Genomic DNA, 22,713 nt, shown 5'->3' on the forward strand with positions numbered 1-22,713 from the left:
ATGTTTAGGTAGGGATTTGTCTACAATACTGCTTCAAAGAAAAAAAATATTTCACATCCAGAGTTAATTCGCAGAATATTACTAAGCAGCAGTGTTAGACGGCATTAAAAAACAAATTGCCAAACATATTATTTCCTAATTTAGCCCACTTATCGAAATTGGACCATAATTACCCATTTTGTAGTTACTGACATCTTGAAAAAATAAATTTAAAAAAATATGTATTAGTAAATAAATATCATACTAAGGTACTTCTCCCGCAGCTTCACGTACAACTACCTAGTCAGGTCATAAATTCTGTCACATGTTTAATGTAAAATAATTGAAACAGGTTTATTCTTTATGTAACCATTCATATACCAAAATGAACTTAACAAAACATAGATTCTTATGACACTAAAGTTTATTCAAAATGACCTCCGTGATTTTGAATACAGGCCTTCAATCTGCGCGGCCAGTCGTCTATCGCAGCACGAACGAGGTCCATGTCAATATCGGCGGCTGCCTTAATCAAGGATATCTTGAGTGACTCCAAATTGGGATGAGGCTTTGAGCACGCTTTTTCCTCCAAGTGTTGCCATATCTTGTAATCTAACGGATTCAAATCTGGACTGGAGGAGGGCCAGTCTTCGTGCCGGATGAAGTCGATTTCACGCGCCGCCAGCCAGTCTTGTGTGCTCTTCGCTCTATGAGCTGGCGCCGAATCTTGTTGGAATACCCAGTGCCTGTTATTGAACATGGTATGAGAAACAGGTTCCACAAGGTTCGTCAGGACTGTATTTTGATACACAATTGCATTCGTTTTTACACCTTTCTCACAAAAATGTACCTCTGTTAAGCCCCAATAAGAAACTCCCGACCATACCATGAGCGAGGATGGAAAATGACCTCGTTGGACACGCGAAATACGGTTGCTCGCTTCTTCACTACTGTGTGCGTACACCTTATCATTTTGTTTGTTGTAGCTCTCTTCTACGGTAAAATTTTTTTCATCCGAAAAAAGAATATCCCGATATTTTTTTCCCGCGTACCGCTTCAACAAAGCGCGGCATCTCTTCAGTCTCAGGTCCATTAGACGAGCATTCAAACGATGTCCTGTTTTTCTTCGATATGCCCGCAGCCCTAAGTCTTCATTTAACACCCTTTTCACCGTGGTTCTGCTTAACCCCATCTGAAGGGCCAACAGTTTCTGCTTACGTTTGGGATTTCTTTGAATGCGCGCCTTCACAGCTTTTATCACTGCTGGAGTCCTAACAGACCGAGGGCGACCACTTCTTGACCTGTCATCTACACTAGAGTCTTCATTGTATCGTTTGATGGTACGATAAACGAATCTTTTGGTTATATTCAAATTTTTCAGTATGTTAAAAATTTGAATTGGCGCGTAACCGCAACGATGCAACGCAATAACTGCAACACGGTCTTCTTTAAGCGTCCACTCCATATTTAAAAATGAGTAAAATTCTAAAAGTATACATTTTTATTTTCATGAACAATTCGAAATTCGAATTCAATAATTTTTTTGTGGCCAGCATTCTAAAAAAAAGTTTTTACTGTGTGACAATACTTATGACCTTTTTTTTTTTTTTTTTTTTTTTTTTCGGGTAGAGGGCCGAACCTCCTACGAGGTCCCCGCGCAAAAGGGGCGCGCGGGGTATGTGAGACTCAACGATCTGCATGGTGTTGTGAGCAGACCGCGGGCCCAAGGATTTTAGAGCCCACCCACTAAACGACTCCCCTGCACTCTTACACCCGACGTCCGATCCCCTCCGAGGTCAGAACCCGGATGAGGTAGGGGGGCTACCGCGGTCAACACTACAACCAGACGGCGCGGCTCACCCCAAGGACGCCCAGCCGACGGAGCCTTCGAGGCGAATCGAAGGCTCTGAAACGTCGGCCGTCTCGGTACGGCAGCCCGTCGGGCCGCCCAGACGGTGCCGCTGGTGTCCCGGAATACCCCGCTGGACCAGAACCAGCCTGCCGGGTCGGGACGCGATACACCGTCGACCGGTCGCTCTATTCACTCCACGGCAGCGCGCTAGAGTGCTGGTAGCGCGCCGCGCGGCCTCACCCCCTCAGGTCGCCCCTTGACCTTCACCGGGGGGAGGCCGCCACCTACAGGGGCCGGGACGTACGGGCGTATTCCCGCCTCCGGCCCCCGGCTCGACGGCGACGGATCGGTGCGGAAAGGGAAGAGCTCTCCCTCTCTCGCTCCGCCGCCTCCTTCTGCGAGATGGTGGACTCGCAGAAGTCGAGCATCGCCTTCCAGGACGCGTCGCTGCCGAGCATCGTAGCCACGACGCGCGGCAGCGAGAGGTCCTCTCCAATGACCGCGACGAGGGCGGCGCGTTGCTCGTCGAATCCAGAGCAACGCGCCAGCGTGTGTTCCGCTGTATCTTCCTCGTCGCGGTCCGCGCAGTGGTGGCACTGCGCCGTCGGTTCCCTTCCGGCTATCTTGTGCAAGTACCGGCCGAAACAACCATGGCCGGTAAGCATCTGCGTCAGCCGGAAGGTGAGGCATCCGCGGTCGCGGCCCACCCAGTCCGCGAGAACCGGGCGGACCGCCTCGACGGTACGGAGGCCGGCCGACGGGTCCGCCAAGCGGCGAGACCACGCCTCCAGCACGGACCGCCGAGATTGGAGCCTCCGCGCTCGAACTACTCCTTCGCCGGGGCGCCCTTCCCCCTAGAGCGGAGGTCGCTACGCCACCTGTAATCGGCAGCGAGCGCCCCCGCCTCCAGGTCCCAGGGTGGCGCCCCGGCGAGCAAGCACGCCGCCTCGAAGGAGACGGTGCGGTATCCTCGGATCGCCCTGACCGCGATCGCGCGCTGCGGACGTCGCAGCGCGGCGACGTTCTCGCGGGTCAGGGCGTGGCACCATACGGGCGCGCCATATAGTGCCATCGACCGCACCACCCCCATGTAGAGGCGGCGTGCCACCTGATCGGGACCCCCGACGTTTGGAAGCAGCCGGCTCAAAGAGCCGGCCGCCGCCATCAGTCGAGGGCCCAATTTTTCAAAGTGAGCGCGGAAGCTCCACCGACCGTCCAGTTCGAGGCCGAGGTACCGAAGACCGGTCACCCCGACCCCGACGCGGACGCCTCCGATCACGAGGTGGGCACCCAGAGGCGGCGCTCGTCCCGGCCCGTGAAACAACAGGGCCTGGGTTTTGTCGAGCGCCACCTCGAGCCCCAACCGTCGGATCCTAGTGACGACGTGTGCCACGCCTGCGCACGCCAGACGGGCAGACTCCCGGTAGTCCCTCCCCGGAGCCACGACTAGAGTGTCGTCAGCGTAACAAATGACGCTCAGCCCGGGGAGGGGACCCCGAATGACGCCCCGCAGGACCCAGTCGTAGCCGAAATACTTATGACCTGACTAGTTATATGGACTACACTTTTTTTATCGTAGGGGAAAACCCGTGCTCACAAGTAAGACGAAAGTAGCCTATATTCTCTCTAATGGCTCAAACTATTTCCATATCGTATTTCGGCCAAATCGGCTGAGTGTTGAAAGCGCAACAGACCGACAGCGTTATTTTTGCATTAATAATAGTATTTTCCAATGTAACTGTAAAAATAAAAGTCGATTCCAAAAATCTTCAAGTGACGATAACTTTTTTTTTAAATTCGATTTCCATGAAACGAAACTATATTCCGATTCTAATTAATTACTGTCTATTTGTGAACAAACAAACAAACAGAAAATAATTCATTAAATCGCTGGTTTGTTTTCTATTACTCTTCTTTAGTTTAGGCCCTTACGATTTTTATTACTTCTTTCCAATGTAAAGACACAACAGATAAGTATTACTGTTTTATTAAATCATTTAATTAGGTGACATTTTTTTCTTGAGCGACTTGTAGGAATATTCCGCCGCGTTGTTCTAAATGCACTTCCATAACCTTGAAGATTCATTTAAAGACGTTTGACTTGTTTATTTTTATCATTATTAACGTCGAAGCTGATGAGATTTTTATTAAAGCATATTAGGAATAACTGATCTTTTAAAATTGTATTTATTTTCTTCTAGGCAAGTATTGTTTATGAAAGATGAATCTTGTGGGCGAGCTCACAGCCCACCTGGTGTTAAGTGGTTACTGGAGCCCATAGACATCTACAACGAAAATGCGCCAACCACCTTGAGATATAAGTTCTAAGGTCTCAGTATAGTTACAACGGCTGCCCCGCCCTTTAAACCGAAACGCATTACTGCTTCACGGCAGAAATAGGCCGGGTGGTGGTACCTACCCGTGCGGACACACAAGAGGTCCTACCACAAGTAATTACGCAAATTATAATTTTGCGGGTTTGATTTTTATCACACGATGTTATTCCTTCACCGTGGCCTTCACCACACATCTAAGCAATAAAAAAAAAAGGTATACAAGAAGATCGCCAACTAAGCGACCATGACGGAAACCGTACTGTCGGTCACCGATCAGCTGGCGATCGTCAAAATACATCATGAGTTGCGTATTTATTATTCGTTCCGTCACCTTGGAAATATTAATGTCGAACTCTGAGTTTCAAGGAGAAAGAGAATGTATATATGAATAGTATTTACTAAACAATTAGTAAATGAGTCTTTAAAACTTATTGGTAAACATATTTAGGAACCAAAACGACACAATTAGTAAATGACAGGATATTACTAATGTCAGAGGAATACATATTAACTAATGTTCTAATTACACATTAAGATTTGACGTAAGGTAAACAATATACAAATGATTTAGTAACTTTTTTTTTTTTTTTTTTTTTATTGCGTAGATGGGTGGACGAGCTCACAGCCCACCTGATGTTAAGTGGTTACTGGAGCCCATAGACATCTACAACGTAGACGCGCCACCCACCTTGAGATACAAGTTCTAAAATCTCAGTATAGTTACAACGGCTACCCCACCCTTCAAACCGAAACGCATTACTGCTTCACGGCAGAAAATAAGCAGGGCGGTGGTACCTATCCGCGCGGACTCACAAGAGGTCCTACCACCAGTAATTACGCAAATTATAATTTTGCGGGTTTGATTTTTATTACACGATGTTATTCCTTCACCGTGGAAGTCAATCGTGAACATTTGTTGAGTACATATTTCATTAGAAAAATTGGTACCCGCCTGCGGGATTCGAACACCGGTGCATCGCTTCAACACGAATGCACCGGACGTCTTATCCTTTAGGCCACGACGACTTAAGGAAATGAGTATGTTATATAGTAACAATGGTTTAGAACTTAAGAACTAAGAGTTAGAGTAAAATAAAAGAGAGAGTAGAGTAAAATGTTTGTAACCATTGATGTATGACTTAGGTATTAGTGTGATTGGCATAGCATAACAAGGTCAAATTTTCAAAAATATAATATAACGATTGTACCACCCTTCAAATCGGAACGTATTCCTGTTTAGTAGAAGCAATAGGAATGCAGGCTCACAAGACGCCTTACCATAAGTATAAATGCTAATGATGCTCCAAATATGAGCACTGTTTAAATACTGAACATGACGAAATGGTAACAATCGCAGTAGAGAGCTCTTAATAAAATTTATGAGCAACCTCGTTAAGGAAAATGAAAGGGACCGCTCATTTGATAATGAATATTGAATTTAAGGTAATATAATGTAAAATGAAAAGTGTTCAATTAGCTAAAAACACTAAATAATAGTATCTAACCAAGGAATTATTACTGGTGGTAGGACCTCTTGTGAGTCCGCGCGGGTGGGTATCACCACCCTGCCTATTTCTGCCGTGAAGCAGTAATGCGTTTCGGTTTGAAGGGTGGGGCAGCCGTTGTAACTCACCTGAGACCTTAGAACTTATATCTCAAGGTGGGTGGCGCATTTACGTTGTGGATGTCTATGGGCTCCAGTAACCACTTAACACCAGGTGGGCTGTGAGCTCCTCCACCTAACTAAGCAAAAAAAAAAAAATTTTTAGAAAAAAAAAAGAAAAAAAAAGGAAGAATAATGTACCTAATTACTAAACCAGATAAGTTGCAATATACAGTGCAACCTTAATATAACGAATCGCAATATAGCGACGTCCTCAATTTAACAAATGCTTCGTTATCCCCTTGAATTGTCCATAACAGTCACTGTAAAATATACCTTTACATTTTACACTGCGAAAATTTCTTGCGAACAACCTCTTTATTACGAATTTTCAACTTCAAAAAATATATAATGACCTCTAATTAACGAATTTTGTCAATCCAAAACGTTCCCACCAATATAAACCTTAATCCCATAGTATGTGAATTAGTAGTTATAGTAGTATTAGTAGAATAGTGTTTTTAAGGGATTTTATGGCCTGGTAACTAAGGTCAAGACTTATTTTAATTTATATTCTTATTTGTATGAAAAATGATAACATGGAGTGGAATTAAATGAAATGAAATGAGATGAGATGATATGGGATGAAATATAATCTCAGCAAACTGGTGGTCATTTACTGAGACTTTAATTAGTCTTAACAGGTTTGAGAAAAAATGTTACCTACTTAATTGTTTTTAAATAGAAAATACATACCTACAGTAATTCGAGTAGAAGATGAGTACCGAATATGGAGGTAAATAAAACAATTTTTTTACCTCGTTATAACGAATGGTAGACTAACCTAACATTAATACAAACTAACAATCCTAAGTTTACCGAATTACTTTATATAACGAATATTTACTTGTTCCCTCCCTTCCGATTTGTTATATCGAGGTGGCACTGTATCATAGAATTATGTTAATTGACGGAATAGAATAAACACGAATCTTTGAAGGACAGTTTTATAAAGAGACTGTGACCATTATGGTTGAGATTATCGTACGTAATTATGTTATATGAGAGCACCTCGCAAGATTATCACCTTCAACTACGTCATGACACGCTACTCAAACAAGACTTTTCTTTAACGGGAAATTTAAATCAATCATTATTAAAGATTAGAAGGAAAAGTATTATTAGATTCTGACAAACTATGCGGCTATTTTCATAAAAATCAGTAACTGTCATGGAAATCTAAATTTACATTAGGTCATACAAATAAAATTTATTTATTTGTTATGCATACGTGGCACGGTGCGGACGGCGATCGGCTTCTGCAGAGTGAGTTCGGTTCGTCACGGACATCATTATTGTGACCATTACCTTCCCAATCTTATTTTTTTTTGTACCAAACAAAAGAAAAATGAACGTAGAAATGTATAACACATATACTATTATGTATACTTTAAAAAGAAACTCTACAAAAATGTATTTATTAGTGGTTAAAGTATGAAATTGCCGATTTCTACTGAAAAATTGAAATTCGTTTTATTTTTCATCTAACATATTTATTTAACCAAAATATCTACCATTATAATTTATACATTACTGCCATCCAATAGGAAGGTCATTTATGCCTTTGCGATAGAACTCTGGTGATCTAGATTCTACAAACTGTCTGAAAGTATTTTATACTGCCTCCTGGGAAAGTAACTTCTTATCACGTAGAAAATTATCCACATCACGAAAAAAATGGTAGTCCGTAGTCCGAGGGTGACGAACGGTTTCTAATTGCAGTTCCTGTAGAGTTAAAACGGTTTCTCGTGCTGTATGAGGTCTCGCGTTATCATGGAGCAATAATGGTAAAGATCGATTCATGAGTCAGGGAGGTTTCACTGCCAGTTTTGCTATCATTGTTCGGAGTTCGGCATTATTCGGAGTTATTGCTTGACCAGATCGGAGAAAGCTATAGTGAATAACATGCTGAGACCACCAAACAGCTACCATTACCTTTTTATCGGTAAGCTTTGCTTAGGACACTGTTGCGGCGTTTGACCTGGGGTCAGCCATTGCATTTTTCGCTTACGGTTATCGTAAAGAATCCACTTTTAATCACGTGTCACAATTCGATCCAATACTCCTACATTTCTGTATCGTTTCAACAAGGCAACAACACAAGTTTCAACACGCGATTCTTTTTGCAGATCAATCAAATCATGAGGCACCCATTTTTCATATTTTTCTATTTTATTGATTTGACGCAAATGAGTCAATATTGTTGGTAACGTTAAGCCATGCCGCTAATTCCTGGGTGTTTGGCTCGGATCGGCTTCCACGATCTCTGTCAATTCATTGTTTTTCACATGTGTGGTCTTCCACGTGGTTCGTTATTCAAATCAAAATTTTCATCAAGAAAACCTTTATACCTAAATCGTAATGCGTTCATTAGCACTTAGCAGTCCCCTCTCTAAACGCAACATTGATATTGCGAGCTGTTTCTGCAGCGTTAGTTCCGCGTCGGAACTCGTATTAAAAAATCACTCGAATTTTCGAAGTATGCATCTTTCTTGTCTAAGCTGAATAAAACGGCAATTGCATACTTTAACCCCGCTTATTATAAATTGCGTGCTTCCGGATGATAGAATTACTATTTTAAATATTTATATGTACTAGTGGCCCCGCAGTAGTCGAAATTCGACTATAATTAATTGAAATTATAAGTTTGAACATTATTATGGTTCTATTATCAAAGACTATTTATTATAGTTCTATATTCACAGATTTCGCCAAGACTACACTTTAGACAAAATTAACAAATACAAACAATATTTAATCTATTCTCAATTTGACCATACACTATGCAATAAGAAAAGTTTGACAATAAACAAATAGTATGCATGCGTGTATGTGTCAAATACATGGTAGTGTGTGTAATGTTTTCTTTATTGATTTAATGTATCTTTTATGCGTTATTTTAAAAAAAATATTAGCATTGTGCACCCCTTCTCTATATTCTCTATAAGTGTGGGAAATTTCATACTTCTCCATCCGCGCAATTTTCGTAAAAAGGGATACAAAGTTTTTGCTTCACGTATTAATATATAGATATATATTGGAAGTACTGTATTTATTAATAATATTAGATGTTTTTTATTCACGTTATATTTTATTCGCGCGTTGTACAAACTGTTTGATATAAACTTTGTACGCAACAGCACTTCATCAATTGTTTCTGCATCAATGTACCACATGTACACTATCCGCGAGATATTCAACATATTATTACTGTTACGCAGATTTATGAGTAGTCAGCGAAGCGTGACCGGAATTTACTAGTCACATTTACTATTTCTGTATTGCATAAATAGCGATAAATAGCACTTTCATTGTCCGTGATCACGCAAACTATTCAGTATTCCATACGTCGAAATTAATCAAATGAAAATAATAAACGGGTAAAAGTAGTTTTAATTGTGTTTAGTGAACACTTGTACAGTGTCCCAAGACTGTCAAATTACAATGAAAACGTGTACGTGCTACTATTTTGAAATTATTATTAGAACGCGTTACAATGTAAAGCAAACAAATTTAACTTCGACGTATAGGGTTCAGTATAACTAACGTGACCACACGTCCTGATTTTGGCGAGACAGTCCCGCTTTCGGGCATTCTGTCCCGCTGTCCCCAGCGAAATCGACATAGTCCCGCTTTTGCAAATAGACCAAACGATAAATTCCTTTTTCAATTCAACATAGACCTAGAAGTGCTTAAATAAGCTAATTTAACAAAAGTGACTACGTGGTAAGAGGTACAGAAAGTGCTATATAATTCAGCAGATGTCTCGCTTAAAAAAATAATTGGTCACGTTAGGTATAACCTTCCTACTTATTTCTTCTGCTACAAAGCATAGATGCGTTTCGGCTTGAAGGGTGTGTACAGTCGTGTACAACTGAGTTTTCGACATCATTTGTCAGGGTGGGTGCTGGCATTTACATTACAAAGTCTATGGGCTGCGAAGTTAACAGCAGGTGGATCGTGAGCTATTTCACTAGTCTACGCAATTAAAAGAAAATCGAACACCAAAACCTCACGGTCGACCGTTTTAAAGACGCATAGACTATTATATACGCCAAGTAGCTCGTTCAATGTAAAGGTAATGAACTCCATCAACACTAGAGATTATGGTATGTTTTGGTCCAAAAATAGAAATAGAAACCTTACGAAGAAAATTCGTACGGGTTCAACGACTTCAAACACTCCGAGACATTGGGATATCCGATCACCTAAACATCAAATGAATTTGTATGGTAATAAGTATTAGTAAGTCCTATTTAAATGTGAAATCTCAAGTAGGATCTCACCTAGGACTGCTGACCAGAAGTGGAGGATATTTTTAATCTTAACCGCGAATTACCAACTAATCAAACCTCAGCATCCGAGTAACCTCTTTACTGAGCAACGTTCTAGGTATTGAATCAAAAACTCCAATGCTCTCGGAGATCTCCAGTGATACCTTTAAAATTGGGGCGCCATGAAATTTGATCTTCGTTTACGTACGTGCTAACTTGGTAATCTAAACCGATTTGTCAAGTATTTCGTTTCTACACCAACAACAAGAAAGCCATCGCCCGCCTTGAGACATGAGGTCAAAGTCGTTACATTATAATAACGGTTATCTTTTAAACCGAAAGAATCCTTCTTTGAGGGAGTTGTTAGATAATCCTCGTTATTGAGAAGTTGGTATAATAACCGGCAAACTTCTTGAGCATTTGTCGACGTAGTGGGGGTAAGTTTGCGCATGGTACACTCACGTGCAAAAACATTACTTACTCTGCGTCATAATGCTATTAAATTATTAAAATCAACATATGTATTTATTTATATATTTATTAGAACATCAACAAAACATATAGGTTAATAATTGTAATAATTTAATCTTGGGGTAAAATAGATATTCCTTCTATTAAGTCAAAACTAGAGCTGTTGCCAGGTCTTGGTTCAGTTGAAGCGAAGCTGGTATTTGTAATTTTTTTTTCGTTATCATAATCTTGACCATCATCATCATCACTGTTTTCATCACCCGAGTCGCTATCATCGTGATGAGTCGACATAGGGCTCATCGGCGTAGTTTACAACTCGGTCGATTCGGTCTTCTTTTTTGTCTATAATTAATTATTTTTTGAAGATATTCGATTCGTAGTAATCGAATGTTACTTTTTTCGTTTACCAGCTTCCGATTACTTTCTGTTCTTTTCTTCCATCTGAAGCCTAGCTCTTTCATAATTCGTCGTAAGCTTCATTCCGAGCCATTAAAACTTATATCTTCTTTAAATTTTTCGAAGCCTTTCTACGGTACGGAGTTTCGCTGCTTGTTATGTAGTTATTATGATTACATCTTTTTATTACAGATTGAACGAAACTATCCATTCCGGTAACTTTCTTCTTCCCTGATCTTTTCTTACCCGGAGTCCGAAACACGGCGAGCAAGCCAGAGCCTTTAGCTTCGTTAATAATGCACCTAACAGTACTCACTGATGTTTTTGTTGCTTCCGAAGTCTGTTTTAATTTTTCCATATCATTCTTCCCATGTTTTATAAAGAAGCAATATACGTCGTACACAAATTTTCTACCCTTTCTTTTAAGTACTACACCAGTTTGTCACGGCATAGTGTATGTTTTATAAAAAATCAACAAACACTCAACAAATAGCAATGGCAACAAAGTCCACAAGCAATTATAACAAATAACTTAACGATTAATAACGATAGACTTTCCACTGTACGCAAGCGTACTTTTGGGAGCAAGCGGAATGAGGGCGCAGTGCGGGACGCAGGGTTCGACTGATCTACCAATAACGCGCTCGATACGATTTCCCCTGCCGTCGCGCCTCACCCTCACCACCAAAGTGATCTAAAATTCGGTTCTGCGCAGTCAAGGTCATTTGCTCACGAAGTTTGCCGATTACTATATCTGGGTTCTGCACTCGACAATCAAAAACATTCGTCGAGTGAAAAAATCGTTCTTGGATCCAATATTTCGCATTATTGAGAAAAATGATCTAAGCATGCTCAAAAATCGAATCACACTTTAATTGCGTATATCTACATAAGCTCGGGTGCATACTCTCCGCTCGTTCTATTTGAACTTATTCCCGAAGCGCGCCGGAAGGAAGTCTGAGAATATATATTTTGTACTAGGTTTTTACTAGACTCGGGATCGAAGGGTGGAGGATCTAATCTCACTGCCTTCACAAATGACGCTTAACCAATCGTTGATAATATTTCTCATCAAATTACCAAATTATGTTATATTTCAGTCGAAACTGGTTTTTGATTGCCTCAGTGAACTAAATCGTGGAGCATTATATTATTTATATGACGCGTTTTCTCCGTCTCCGTCTTCCGTGATCGATGCGTGATCACGGATACTTAGTTACTCCTTTAAAGTATTTTTAAGCTTTTTAACTAACTAGCTAACAAACAATATCGTCCGAATATTTTCCGGGTATTTTTGTTCGAACGTAACAATAGAGATAAACATGTACTTCTTTCTTTAAATGCGAAAGAAATCAAATCACTTAAAGAAAACCCAGTAACAACCTAGATCGTTTATATTTATACTAACTAAAACGAAACAAAATAATTATATCAATGATGCTTGTTATTGAAATACTTTGATAAATAGCTGTATGAAAAGGACGCGTAACACTTACTCGCAATCTTTATTTGGTCAAGTGTACTTTTAAATCAGGTATACTCAATCTGAAAATTTCGACAAAAGCTTAATTCCAATAAAATATTATTTATATACCTTTACTTGCACTGTCTTCACTACACACAATACAAATACAACTTTATAAAGGAGAGAACATTAAATTGTTTTTAAATCACATGTATGTAGATCTTGTTAATGGCGCAATCACAAAACACACAAGTCTGTCGGAAAGTCAGAACTGGTATTTAGTACAAACAGTATGCCATTCGAACACAACCATTTAACTTTCACTTCACATGTTATTTGGCTTGGCTAAAACCCAGTCACAAAGATTCCGCATCTCCATTTAAACTTCCCGCGTCCCAGAATGTCAATGTCAACCACTAATCCAGACTCGAATGTAGTTAAGCACACATACAAAAAAAGAACAAGTCCCGCACAGCTCACACATTTATTTTCTTTTTACAGCTTTACAGCTAACGCAACTTATGCTGCGTGCAGCGCTTCAAATACTAAAGACATAATGTACAGATTTTTTACCGTTATGTTACGTTCATGCTATAAAATTCATTGCATTAATAAAATATAAACGTGACGTTAACATCAACGGACATTGGCCGTTGGCAGCTGTCTTTCGCGAACTCGAACACAGCAAATGCCATACCACCACAGACACAGACACAGATTGTAAAAAAACAGACTTGAACATAGCGAATTACCTTGAAACCTTGAAGAAAAACTAGCGACATCTGTGTTGAAGTTGACAAAACGTCGGCTGCATTAGCAACATTTTATGTATGTACATACATACACATTTTCATTTTAATTATTATTCTTCATTTTGGTGATAAAACTCAGTGTTTGAGTCTTATGGCATTCATTTCGGTCTTCTAAATACATTATCAACACATAAATTATTTTCTTCTAAAAATTAAGGCAAATGTAATTGAAACTTTTCCGTGAAAAGTAGATATCGAAAACTGACGTCAAAATATTTTCAATATAGTGACAGCCATAGATAGAACATTAAAGTATATATTAGATAAACACTATGAAATCAGAAGATAAATAAAAATATAGTGTTTTTTCTCTATTTATTTTCCCGAAATGCCTCCAAAACCAAAAGATAACATAAAGAAACCTACTCAGATTGCAACGAGACCTATAATTAGTGATTCCAGCTTACTCCGTATACCTGAAAATGCAATAGAAGGTAATGGATATATACATAATTATTTGTCTAAATTTCTACTTAAGAAATATTGAATCTAATCCGCGGACAACATAGATGTTAGGAAATTTATGCTAAATAAAAACAACTTTTCCAATAACTTACTAATAGCACATTCTAATGAACTTCATTACAACAAAATGTAATAAGCAAATACATTTTTGCGTAGCTTAACCTAAGGAAAGTAATTTCACGTAATAATATTGTGTGAAAGTATATAGCTACCTTATGAACATAAAAAAGCACTTAATTGATTGAGAGTTCCATTAAAGGTATTAATCAGACAAGCGTCGATCTTACATGTTTACCTGTAAAATAATCCTACACTCATATACCGACAGGTTATCAACAACGTATACTAACAGATATCGATTGGACTCTTTTGGAGAAAGCCTTCCGCCATCACAAACTAAATTGCGAAAGAGTTGAAATTTCCCAGGTCAGCCTAAAAGAGGCACTTCAAAAAAAAGTTGAGTCGAGCATACTCCGTGGTTTCCTTGATGAATCTTCCACGCTTACATTGCAAGATCAATGGGAGCTGTTCCTTCCTATAACTTTATGGGAAATTGAAAAATTTGCTAATAGTGAAGGAATGATATGTTTTCAAAATAATAACAGTATCACGAACGATTTGGTGAAACTTATTCGGAAAGCTGTTAAGCTCAATGATCGGGAAATCTTAAGAAAAGAGCTAAAATCAGTTGACGTGTTGAGAATTAATGAAGCCGAGGTATGAAAAAAAGCTACTTTGCAGCCAATTTGTTTCAAATTTACTACAACTGTTTTCCTATCTTAACCCGACGACGTTTCGATACACAGTGCTTGGTTGGTACAGATTTTTGATAAAGCTTAAGAAACACTAATCGAAATTGGACTAAAATCACTGAAGCCTCAAGGCTCAAATTCATTTTGCGTATAGTTATCTCTTTTGTTTTTTATTTAAGTTTTGAAAAACGAACTTTTCCAAGTTTCTTTTATTGTTAGCACGAATACGCTTCAACAGCTACTAAATAAAAGAGGTATATACTTATGCACGAACTTGAAATTACCGTCAAACTGCATTTAATCCTGTTTAGTAGAATCCAGGGTAAACAAAAGTAGAAAAGTTTGAGTTAAAATGGAACGAGTAGGGGTAACTAAAGAAACAAGAGTAGAGCTCTTATTTAATTGGGCGAAAACCAGCGATTTTTAGAATTCTTTACTATCCGTTCGTTGTTCGTTCACACCCATTTCGGCAATGACCGAATTTCGACCAGCCTTAGTAGGATGAAGCCTAGGGCAGCAGGTTAGGGACAGCAAATTTGGTGACTAAACCGTTTATCGTATAAAAATTCAAAGATTTATATTTATATACCTAAATGTTAAAAGGCCCAGACAACCAATTAAAAATGAAAATTTTTTACCACTTAAATAAAATTTGTGACCTAAGGTATCGAATTGTAGAGATCGGTAGAGACGGAAAAAATTGTATAACCTACAACGACAATTTATTTTGTAAGGCGACAATTGTGTAAATTCGCCAATCCATCCCCTAGAACTAGATTTCACTGATAAATTGGGATCATCTTCAAATACAAGCTTTGTTTAAAAATAAAATGTGATGCTGCAAACAATTGCAAGTCGTTGAAAGATTTTTGGAATTTATTTTTAGTCTTCTCATAGATGCAAAAAGTTATACGGAGCGAATAATTATTATCAATGTGAAAGTAGCTATTTGTAGACTACGTTTACATATATGAAGTGCGTTTATGATATAGAAAAAGATGTGTGGTGTCATGGGACACCGGACAGGAACGAATTTCCTTATTATAAAAATATTAATTTTAAGTTACATTCGAGGTACAAAGAAAATAATTATTCGGGTATACATTTTTTATTGATAACAATAAAAAAACTACATTATCAATTTCATTTTATTCACAATGATTTATCAAAAATAAATATAAATAATATACAAAGAAACACCTATTTATGTGAATAATAATAATGACCGTCAGCATGTAGACTATACATTAGACACTATAGCCATTAATTATACTAAAACTATACATAAATAATAAAAATCTTCTGCTGTTCGTTCCAACAAGGATTGCTGCCTGATTTTTTTAATTGCAAACAAAATCTTTGTACGCCGACCAAATGATTTCAATGCTGTTTTTTTGTGGCTCACCAAATTTTATAATTGCTAAACATTTCATTACTTCTCTATTATTATTGTGTGACATTCATATAATATAATACAGATGTTAGATGCGTTAGTAACTGTTGCACTCATTCCATAATTTCAACAGTCTAAGTTGTTCCCATAAAAATTGATAGATGGCAGTAGTATCTCTAAAAATAAAAAGTGTCGTGACAACTTTTCGTAAGAATTTTTTCCGTCTAGCCCCCTTTCACAACGCGCGATAAGGAACTTCGTTCCAATAATATAAATACATCCTAGAATAGAATATAGAATAATATAAATAAATTACCTTTCGTTCCACCACACACCGCCTATGTGACGTATTAGTGACCCGTTACCCATAGGCGAAGATGCGGGTGAAAAGCTAGGGTCAAAACCATTGAAGCCCTTAAAGTACTATTTCAGTAACAATATTTCCGCGAGTCTTAGACATTATTAAAGATACATGTCCACCACTTGATCATCATGCGTTTTATTTTTTGGTAATATAACAATTTCCGATCAAGTCCGTAGTCAAGAAAACTGAAAATCTTTCGTAGTCAACTATTGTTAAGACATTATTTGTTCTCAAAAAAAAAAAATATTGGACCGGAAAAGTAGGTGTTGAATAACATTACCATGTTTTCTAGTTTTGTATATCCGATTGCAGATAACTAAACTCGACTGCAGCTTAAGAGACTATAAAAACCTCGTAACTTTAACTTTATGCTTGAATTATTTAAAAGACATAGATGCGACTGTAATACCAGAGGGAGTTAGAATACTCGAACTACAAGCGAATCGAATCAGCAGCGTCGAATTATTTGCTAAGGATTTACCTACAAATTTACTTTATTTGGGCTTATCAAGAAATTTCATTTCGAATGGTAAACGGTTTTGCAATAAAGTTTGTATATCAAAATCATCGCTTTTAAAAGCCCATTCCTTTGTAATGCACTATGAATATTTTACAGACGTTGAAAGTCTCGCAAGCTTACCACAAAGTTTGACAGTTCTGGATTTGTCAGACAACGACATCTATAATTTGAATTCAACTTTAGATGTTCTGATGGAATTATCGAATCTAACGTCGTTGCTACTCGCTGGAAATCCGTGCTCGGTAAATTTCATATTAATACCAATAACTTTGCATAGATGGCGCTGTTAAGTCTTTAATTTAATCATAAATTTTTCTTAAATTAATAATTCCGGGTAGACACTTTTCACTGGCGGTAGGACCTCTTGTGAGTCCGCACGGGTAGGTACCACCACCCCGCCTATTTCCGCCGTGAAGCAGTAATGCGTTTCGGTTCGAAGGGTAGGGTAGCCGTTGTAACTATACTGAGACCTTAGAACTTATATCTCGAGGTGGGTGGCGCATTTACGTTGTAGATGTCTATGGGTTCCAGTAACTACTTAACACGGGGTGGGCTGTGAGCTCGTCCATCCATCTAAGCAATAAAAAAATATAAAAAAGACATTTTAGATTGAAATAAACTTTCAAGCGTATTGGATTATTGCGACTTGTAGATTTGTGCGGTAAATAAATCTCAGTTCAAAAATCAGTTCAGTTTGGGAGTCACAGCATTGAGTTGCTTACCTGGATACCACGAAACAAGCTACGTCATGACAATCGACTTATCGTTGGCACCGCCGACTACTCCCCGAATCCTACGAATCATGCATGCATGAGCCAGCCACCGTCGATGCCCTAGACACGTCCTTACGGATCCATCAGATCCAATAACCCTTGCATTAGACGCCTTTAGCTCTAACACTAGGAGCAGGCTTATTGACCCGGTAAACGTAGGTACTCAACAAACTCGGCAAAAAGTTCGACGTGAAACCTAACCTAAGCATTAGCCCGCTGAGTTTCTCGCCGGATCTTCTCAACGTATCGCGATTCCGATACACTAGTAGATACAATTGCAAAGCCGCTACACTTGAGTTCTTATGTCTCCTTTGGAAGCACTCGGGTAGCTGTTAGCAAATCCCACTAAGCTCCTAGCAAATCCACTCTTGGCTGAGCCCTTGCTCGCCCACATGTCCTGGTGAAACTGGAAAGACCTCCGGACCACCACAGTAATCGCTTAATAATAAAAAATATATAAAATATAAGCTAAATACATAGATATGCCTTATTTACTGGTAGGACCTCTTGTGAGTCCGCACGGGTAGGTACCACCACTCAGCCTCAGCCGAAACGCATTTCTGCCGTGAAGCAGTAATGCGTTTCGGTTTGAAGTGAGGGGCAACTGTTTTAACTATACTGAGACCTTAAAACTTATATCTCAAGGTGGGTGGCGCATTTACGTCATAGTTATCTATTGGCTCCAGTAACCACTTAATACCAGGTGGGCTGTGAGCTCGTCCACCCATCTAAGCAATAAATAAAAAAAATCTTCTCCCTCGAGTCGGCGGAATACGATTGCTTTAAACATTTATTTATTCGCAGTCTTATAGTTTAGATTTTTTTTATCGTCTTCGTATAAAAGTGCCCAAATTGCTTTTTGCCTAGGTTTGCGCAGGTTATGCTCGAGCGACTTTAACAAGATTACCACGGCTGAAATGGTTGGATAATCGCGAAGTACTATCAATTGATCGAGCGCCAGAACTCCTTGAGCCACATCCTGATGATTTACGATCGGCCTACTTTTATTTCACTGTTATTCGGATTATGTCCGTACCCCAACCACCGAAGCCGGAAAAGGTAGAGGTCCTCAGTTCAGTTTGTCTTAAGACAATTAACCACTGAATTTGTCGTCTGATCTTCTCAGTGGATCGCGATTCCGATCCGGTGGTAGATTCTGCAAATCACTACTCTTGCTAAGACCACCGTTAGCACTGTCTCTCAGGTTGAGCCCCGTGAGCTCACCTACCAGTCGCAACGTAGCTGGAATAGCTCCTTAGGCTATCGGCGAACAGGCAGGAAAAAAAAAATTACAACATTGATTGTTCGATTTAATAGAACTATTATCTCTGGTTTTATTTATCAACTCCAAAAAATTAACTAATAGAAATTCAATTAAAGACTTTTAAAGTTCCCAATCATTATAACAATTCTGTAGATCACTTTAACAAAAAAAGTACTCCAGATTATTTGTAAAAAATACATAGAACGTAAGAATACTTTACTTGAATCCAAATATAAACTGCTACTAATTCTAAATGGCACCGAAAGAATTATTCTTCATTTACTACTAGCTTCTAGGAATTCGAATTTTTTTATCATTTATTACATTGCATATACTCCAAAAGATAACTGAAAAAAAAACTCACAAATGAAAGTTTAGTTTAAAAAAAAAAAAAAAACTTTTTCAAATTAAAATCTATAAATTGGAAAGAACAAGCCAGTAGCAGAAATTGTTCACGTAATGTCCTAATACCTAGGGAGCAACAACAACGTTTCACGTGGAATTAGAGCTGCCATTATTAGACTCCAATAGAAGAAACTTCCTGATGTATCACACGAATGAGTCACTGATACAAATGATGCCGCCACCGGAGGATGATATATGGCACATCCCGTCTTCAATGACCACCAGTAAAATTGTCAATCCTGTAAGAGGTATCGTTATTTCTTGTATAATTCAAAGCAGGTATCAAAAATACGTACGATCCTAATTTAAAACTGAGACTTTTTTTTTTTTTTTTTATTGCTTAGATGTGTGGACAAGCTCACAGCCCACCTGGTGTTAAGTGGTTACTGGAGCCCATAGACATCTACAACGTAAATGCGCCACACACCTTGAGATATAGTTCTAAGGTCTCAGTATAGTCACAACGGCTGCCCCACCCTTCAAACCGAAACGCATTACTGCTTCACGGCAGAAATAGGCGGGGCGGTGGTACCTACCCGTGCGGACTCACAAGAGGTCCTACCACCAGTAATTACGCAAATTATAATTTTGCGGGTTTGATTTTTATTGCACGATGTTATTCCTTCACCGTGGAAGTCAATCTTGAACATTTGTTGAGTACGTATTTCATTAGAAAAATTGGTACCCGCCAGCGAGATTCGAACACCAGTGCATCGCTCGATACGAATGCACCGGACGTCTTATCCTTTAGGCCACGACGACTATATATATTTACCGAATATATTTACCGTCATATATTTCACAGACGATGAAGCGTCGATACATGAATCCGATATTTACCATCATTTGACTGTGAAGAACTCTCGTCAGATCTGTAACTATACCACATTTGAGAGTAACAAAATACAATGGAACAAAGTTATGAATTTCCAAGAGCCTACTGTGAAGATATTCTGTCCGGATCTCGTGGCTCTGAGGGATACATTCAGAACTGTTGTCACAGTCAAGCTTGTATATACAGTGGTAATGATTTATACAATAATTCGATCTTGATAAAATTAAAAGTTAATACCAAAATACATTTTACAACTCCGTCATGATAATCGCCTTATCGTTGCCGCTGCTGACTACTCCCTGAATCCTGATCACGCAGGAGCCAGTCACCGGCGACGCCCTAGACACGTCCTTACAGATCCATCAGATCCAATAACCTTTGCATTAGACGCCTTCAGCTCTAATACTAGGAGCAGGCTTAGGTAACCGTACTCGTCGAACTCGACAAAGAGGTCGTCGTGCAACCTAACCCATGCCTCAGCCCGCTGAGTTTCTCGTCGAATCTTCTCTTATGATCGCTATGTTTATATGTATGGGATACATTTTAGACCAGTACTGCGAAACAAGGAAAAACAGAAAAGAAGAGCGTGCATTCAATGAAAATGCCAAGCGAGCAAACAGCCGTATTAGCTACCGTGAAATGTTCACTTAAGAACCCGGATTGGAGTCAAAATTCACAGCACTTCCATTGGGACGATACCTTGGGTACTGAAGAGGCAATACACTGGGGCGAGGGCGATCTTACTGTAAGAATTAAACTAAACACTTTCAAGAGTAAACTAGAAAACCTCTTACTACCAATAGGAAGGTATTTCTGATGGCAAATACTCATGGAAATATTTCAGGTTAAAATTAAAAACAAACCTTACCGGCTTTCTTTTTTTCTTTCTTTTTTATACATATAGAAAACTTTATAGATTCTGCGAAGCAATACTCTTGCTAGAGCTAGTGTTAGCAAATTCTCTGAGGTTGAGCCCTTGATTCTCTCAGGTTTACCTACCCGTCCGGGCGTAACTGAAATAGCCTCTTAGGCTACTATATGTAGAGAAAAAAAGACTATTTCACGAACATTTTTATTATAATAATATAATCTTTTTCGTCACTTTCCCAAGACATTAAACAATCGAGAAAGTGGCGGCTCGGCTGACAACGTTCTCAGATTGCCATGCATACAAATATAGATAATTAAAGATAACGAATAAACCGAAGCTTAGCAGGGACAGTGACTCTGTTGATGTCTATGACCCCATTGGCTTTCATTAATAAATAAATAAAATGTTTCAAAGTATATAGCCGGCACATTGCGTAAATCTTCCCTATGATTAATTCGTTTAACGCATATTGTTAACAGGCTGTCCAATATAGTCAGGCTCCGGTCAAAACGCCTAAAGGGAAACCGGAAGCCGATGCTGGATCCTCAAGGCAATCTCCTCCAGATAATTTGACTTGTCATTTCGCTTTTGGTATTGAAACATTGCGATTATAAAATGCTCCTTCACTGTGAGGCAATTAAATTATTTTACAATAGTGTAATTGTATTATTCAATAACTGCAAAACAACAAGTTAAAGAAATAACCGAAAGGATGTAGCTTTTAAGTTTAGTTGCTATTATTTATTATGATTGCGCAGACTAACTAGAAGTACAAACTAAAACTCTATTTAACACTTAGAACCCTTAAGGAACACTTTACAATTCGCAATTCACTTCTTCCGTTTCGCTTCAGGTGATCTGTTCGCTGTTTCGCTTCGAGAAGATCCAATTACTAACAAACTTCATGTCATCGCTGCAACGCTTTTATAGTCGACACGATAAGTCTACAATTATCGAGAATATTCCCAATAGGACTAGTCGTTTCGACGTGTTTCCGCTATGTGATAATAGATGGCGTTTACACGTCTCGAGCGTTTTCGATATTTCTAGTTCTTTTGATATTCGTTTCTGCTATTTGATGACAGATGGCATTACTCTTACTGGCGTAACAGTATTATTTTCATATCAACGTTGCCGTAATGATAATAATTTTAGGTCTCTGAGTTTCTCGTTGGATCTTCTCAGTAGATTGCGATTCCGATCCGGCTATAGATCCTGCGAAGCACTGCTCTTGCTAGGGCCAGTTGGCTGTTAGCACATTTACAAGATTTACAGATATCCATTTTTCTAATGATATACGTACTTAGCGCATGCTTACAGATAACTTTCGCGATGAAGGAATAACATTGCATTGCTGGTGATGGGCATACATGTATGACTTCGCATTTTTTTATTGTTATTATACTATTGGTTACCGGACCCCGTTAACATAAAAAATGAATGCCAGCGCCCACCTTGAGGCATGGGAATGAAAAATGGTATAATACGGAAGTATGGTACCCAACTACGCTTCAGACCGGAACATTAATTAATTAAAACCATTAATTAAAACAATAATTAAAACCTTTCGCGACAGAAAGATTGAATATGTAGTAGTCTACATACCTGTGCGGACTAACCGTACAGCCAGCCCCACTACCTACCTCAATACTGCAGTCAATGCTTTAACCTACTAAAAAGCGCATTCATTGAATCTCCTATTTTTCGGGATTCTAATCCGATAGTCTTGTTTTTTTCTTCTACCTATAATAAACTATAATTTATATCAAATATATCATTGTAAGTCCCGTTAGAAACATTCAAGTCCGTACTCATCAATCCAG

The 22,713-nt window shown here is 39.0% G+C and overlaps 2 protein-coding genes across 2 annotated transcripts in view; one reads left to right on the forward strand and one right to left on the reverse strand.

The window, feature by feature from the left end:
• Nucleotides 1-13,145, reverse strand: part of LOC114245875 (sodium-coupled monocarboxylate transporter 1) — a 46,812-nt gene extending 33,667 nt beyond the window's left edge. Inside the window, exon 1 of the mRNA XM_028178182.2 lies at nt 12,566-13,145. The gene's annotated coding sequence lies outside the window, so the exon portion shown is untranslated. The remainder of the gene's footprint in view (nt 1-12,565) is intronic.
• Nucleotides 13,146-13,277: 132 nt separating this feature from the next.
• LOC114245955 (uncharacterized) lies at nt 13,278-21,546 on the forward strand. Its single transcript, XM_028178289.2, has 9 exons — nt 13,278-13,682; nt 14,042-14,430; nt 16,535-16,751; nt 16,839-16,984; nt 18,383-18,574; nt 19,255-19,432; nt 19,990-20,207; nt 20,567-20,764; nt 21,370-21,546. Exons 1-9 carry the CDS (start codon nt 13,577-13,579, stop codon nt 21,502-21,504), a joined length of 1,779 nt encoding a protein of 592 aa, XP_028034090.2. The 5' UTR covers nt 13,278-13,576; the 3' UTR covers nt 21,505-21,546.
• The last annotated feature ends 1,167 nt before the right edge of the window (nt 21,547-22,713 follow it).

This window comes from Bombyx mandarina, chromosome 04, assembly GCF_030267445.1.
Source record: "Bombyx mandarina strain Sakado chromosome 04, ASM3026744v2".
Taxonomy (NCBI): Eukaryota; Metazoa; Arthropoda; class Insecta; order Lepidoptera; family Bombycidae; genus Bombyx; species Bombyx mandarina.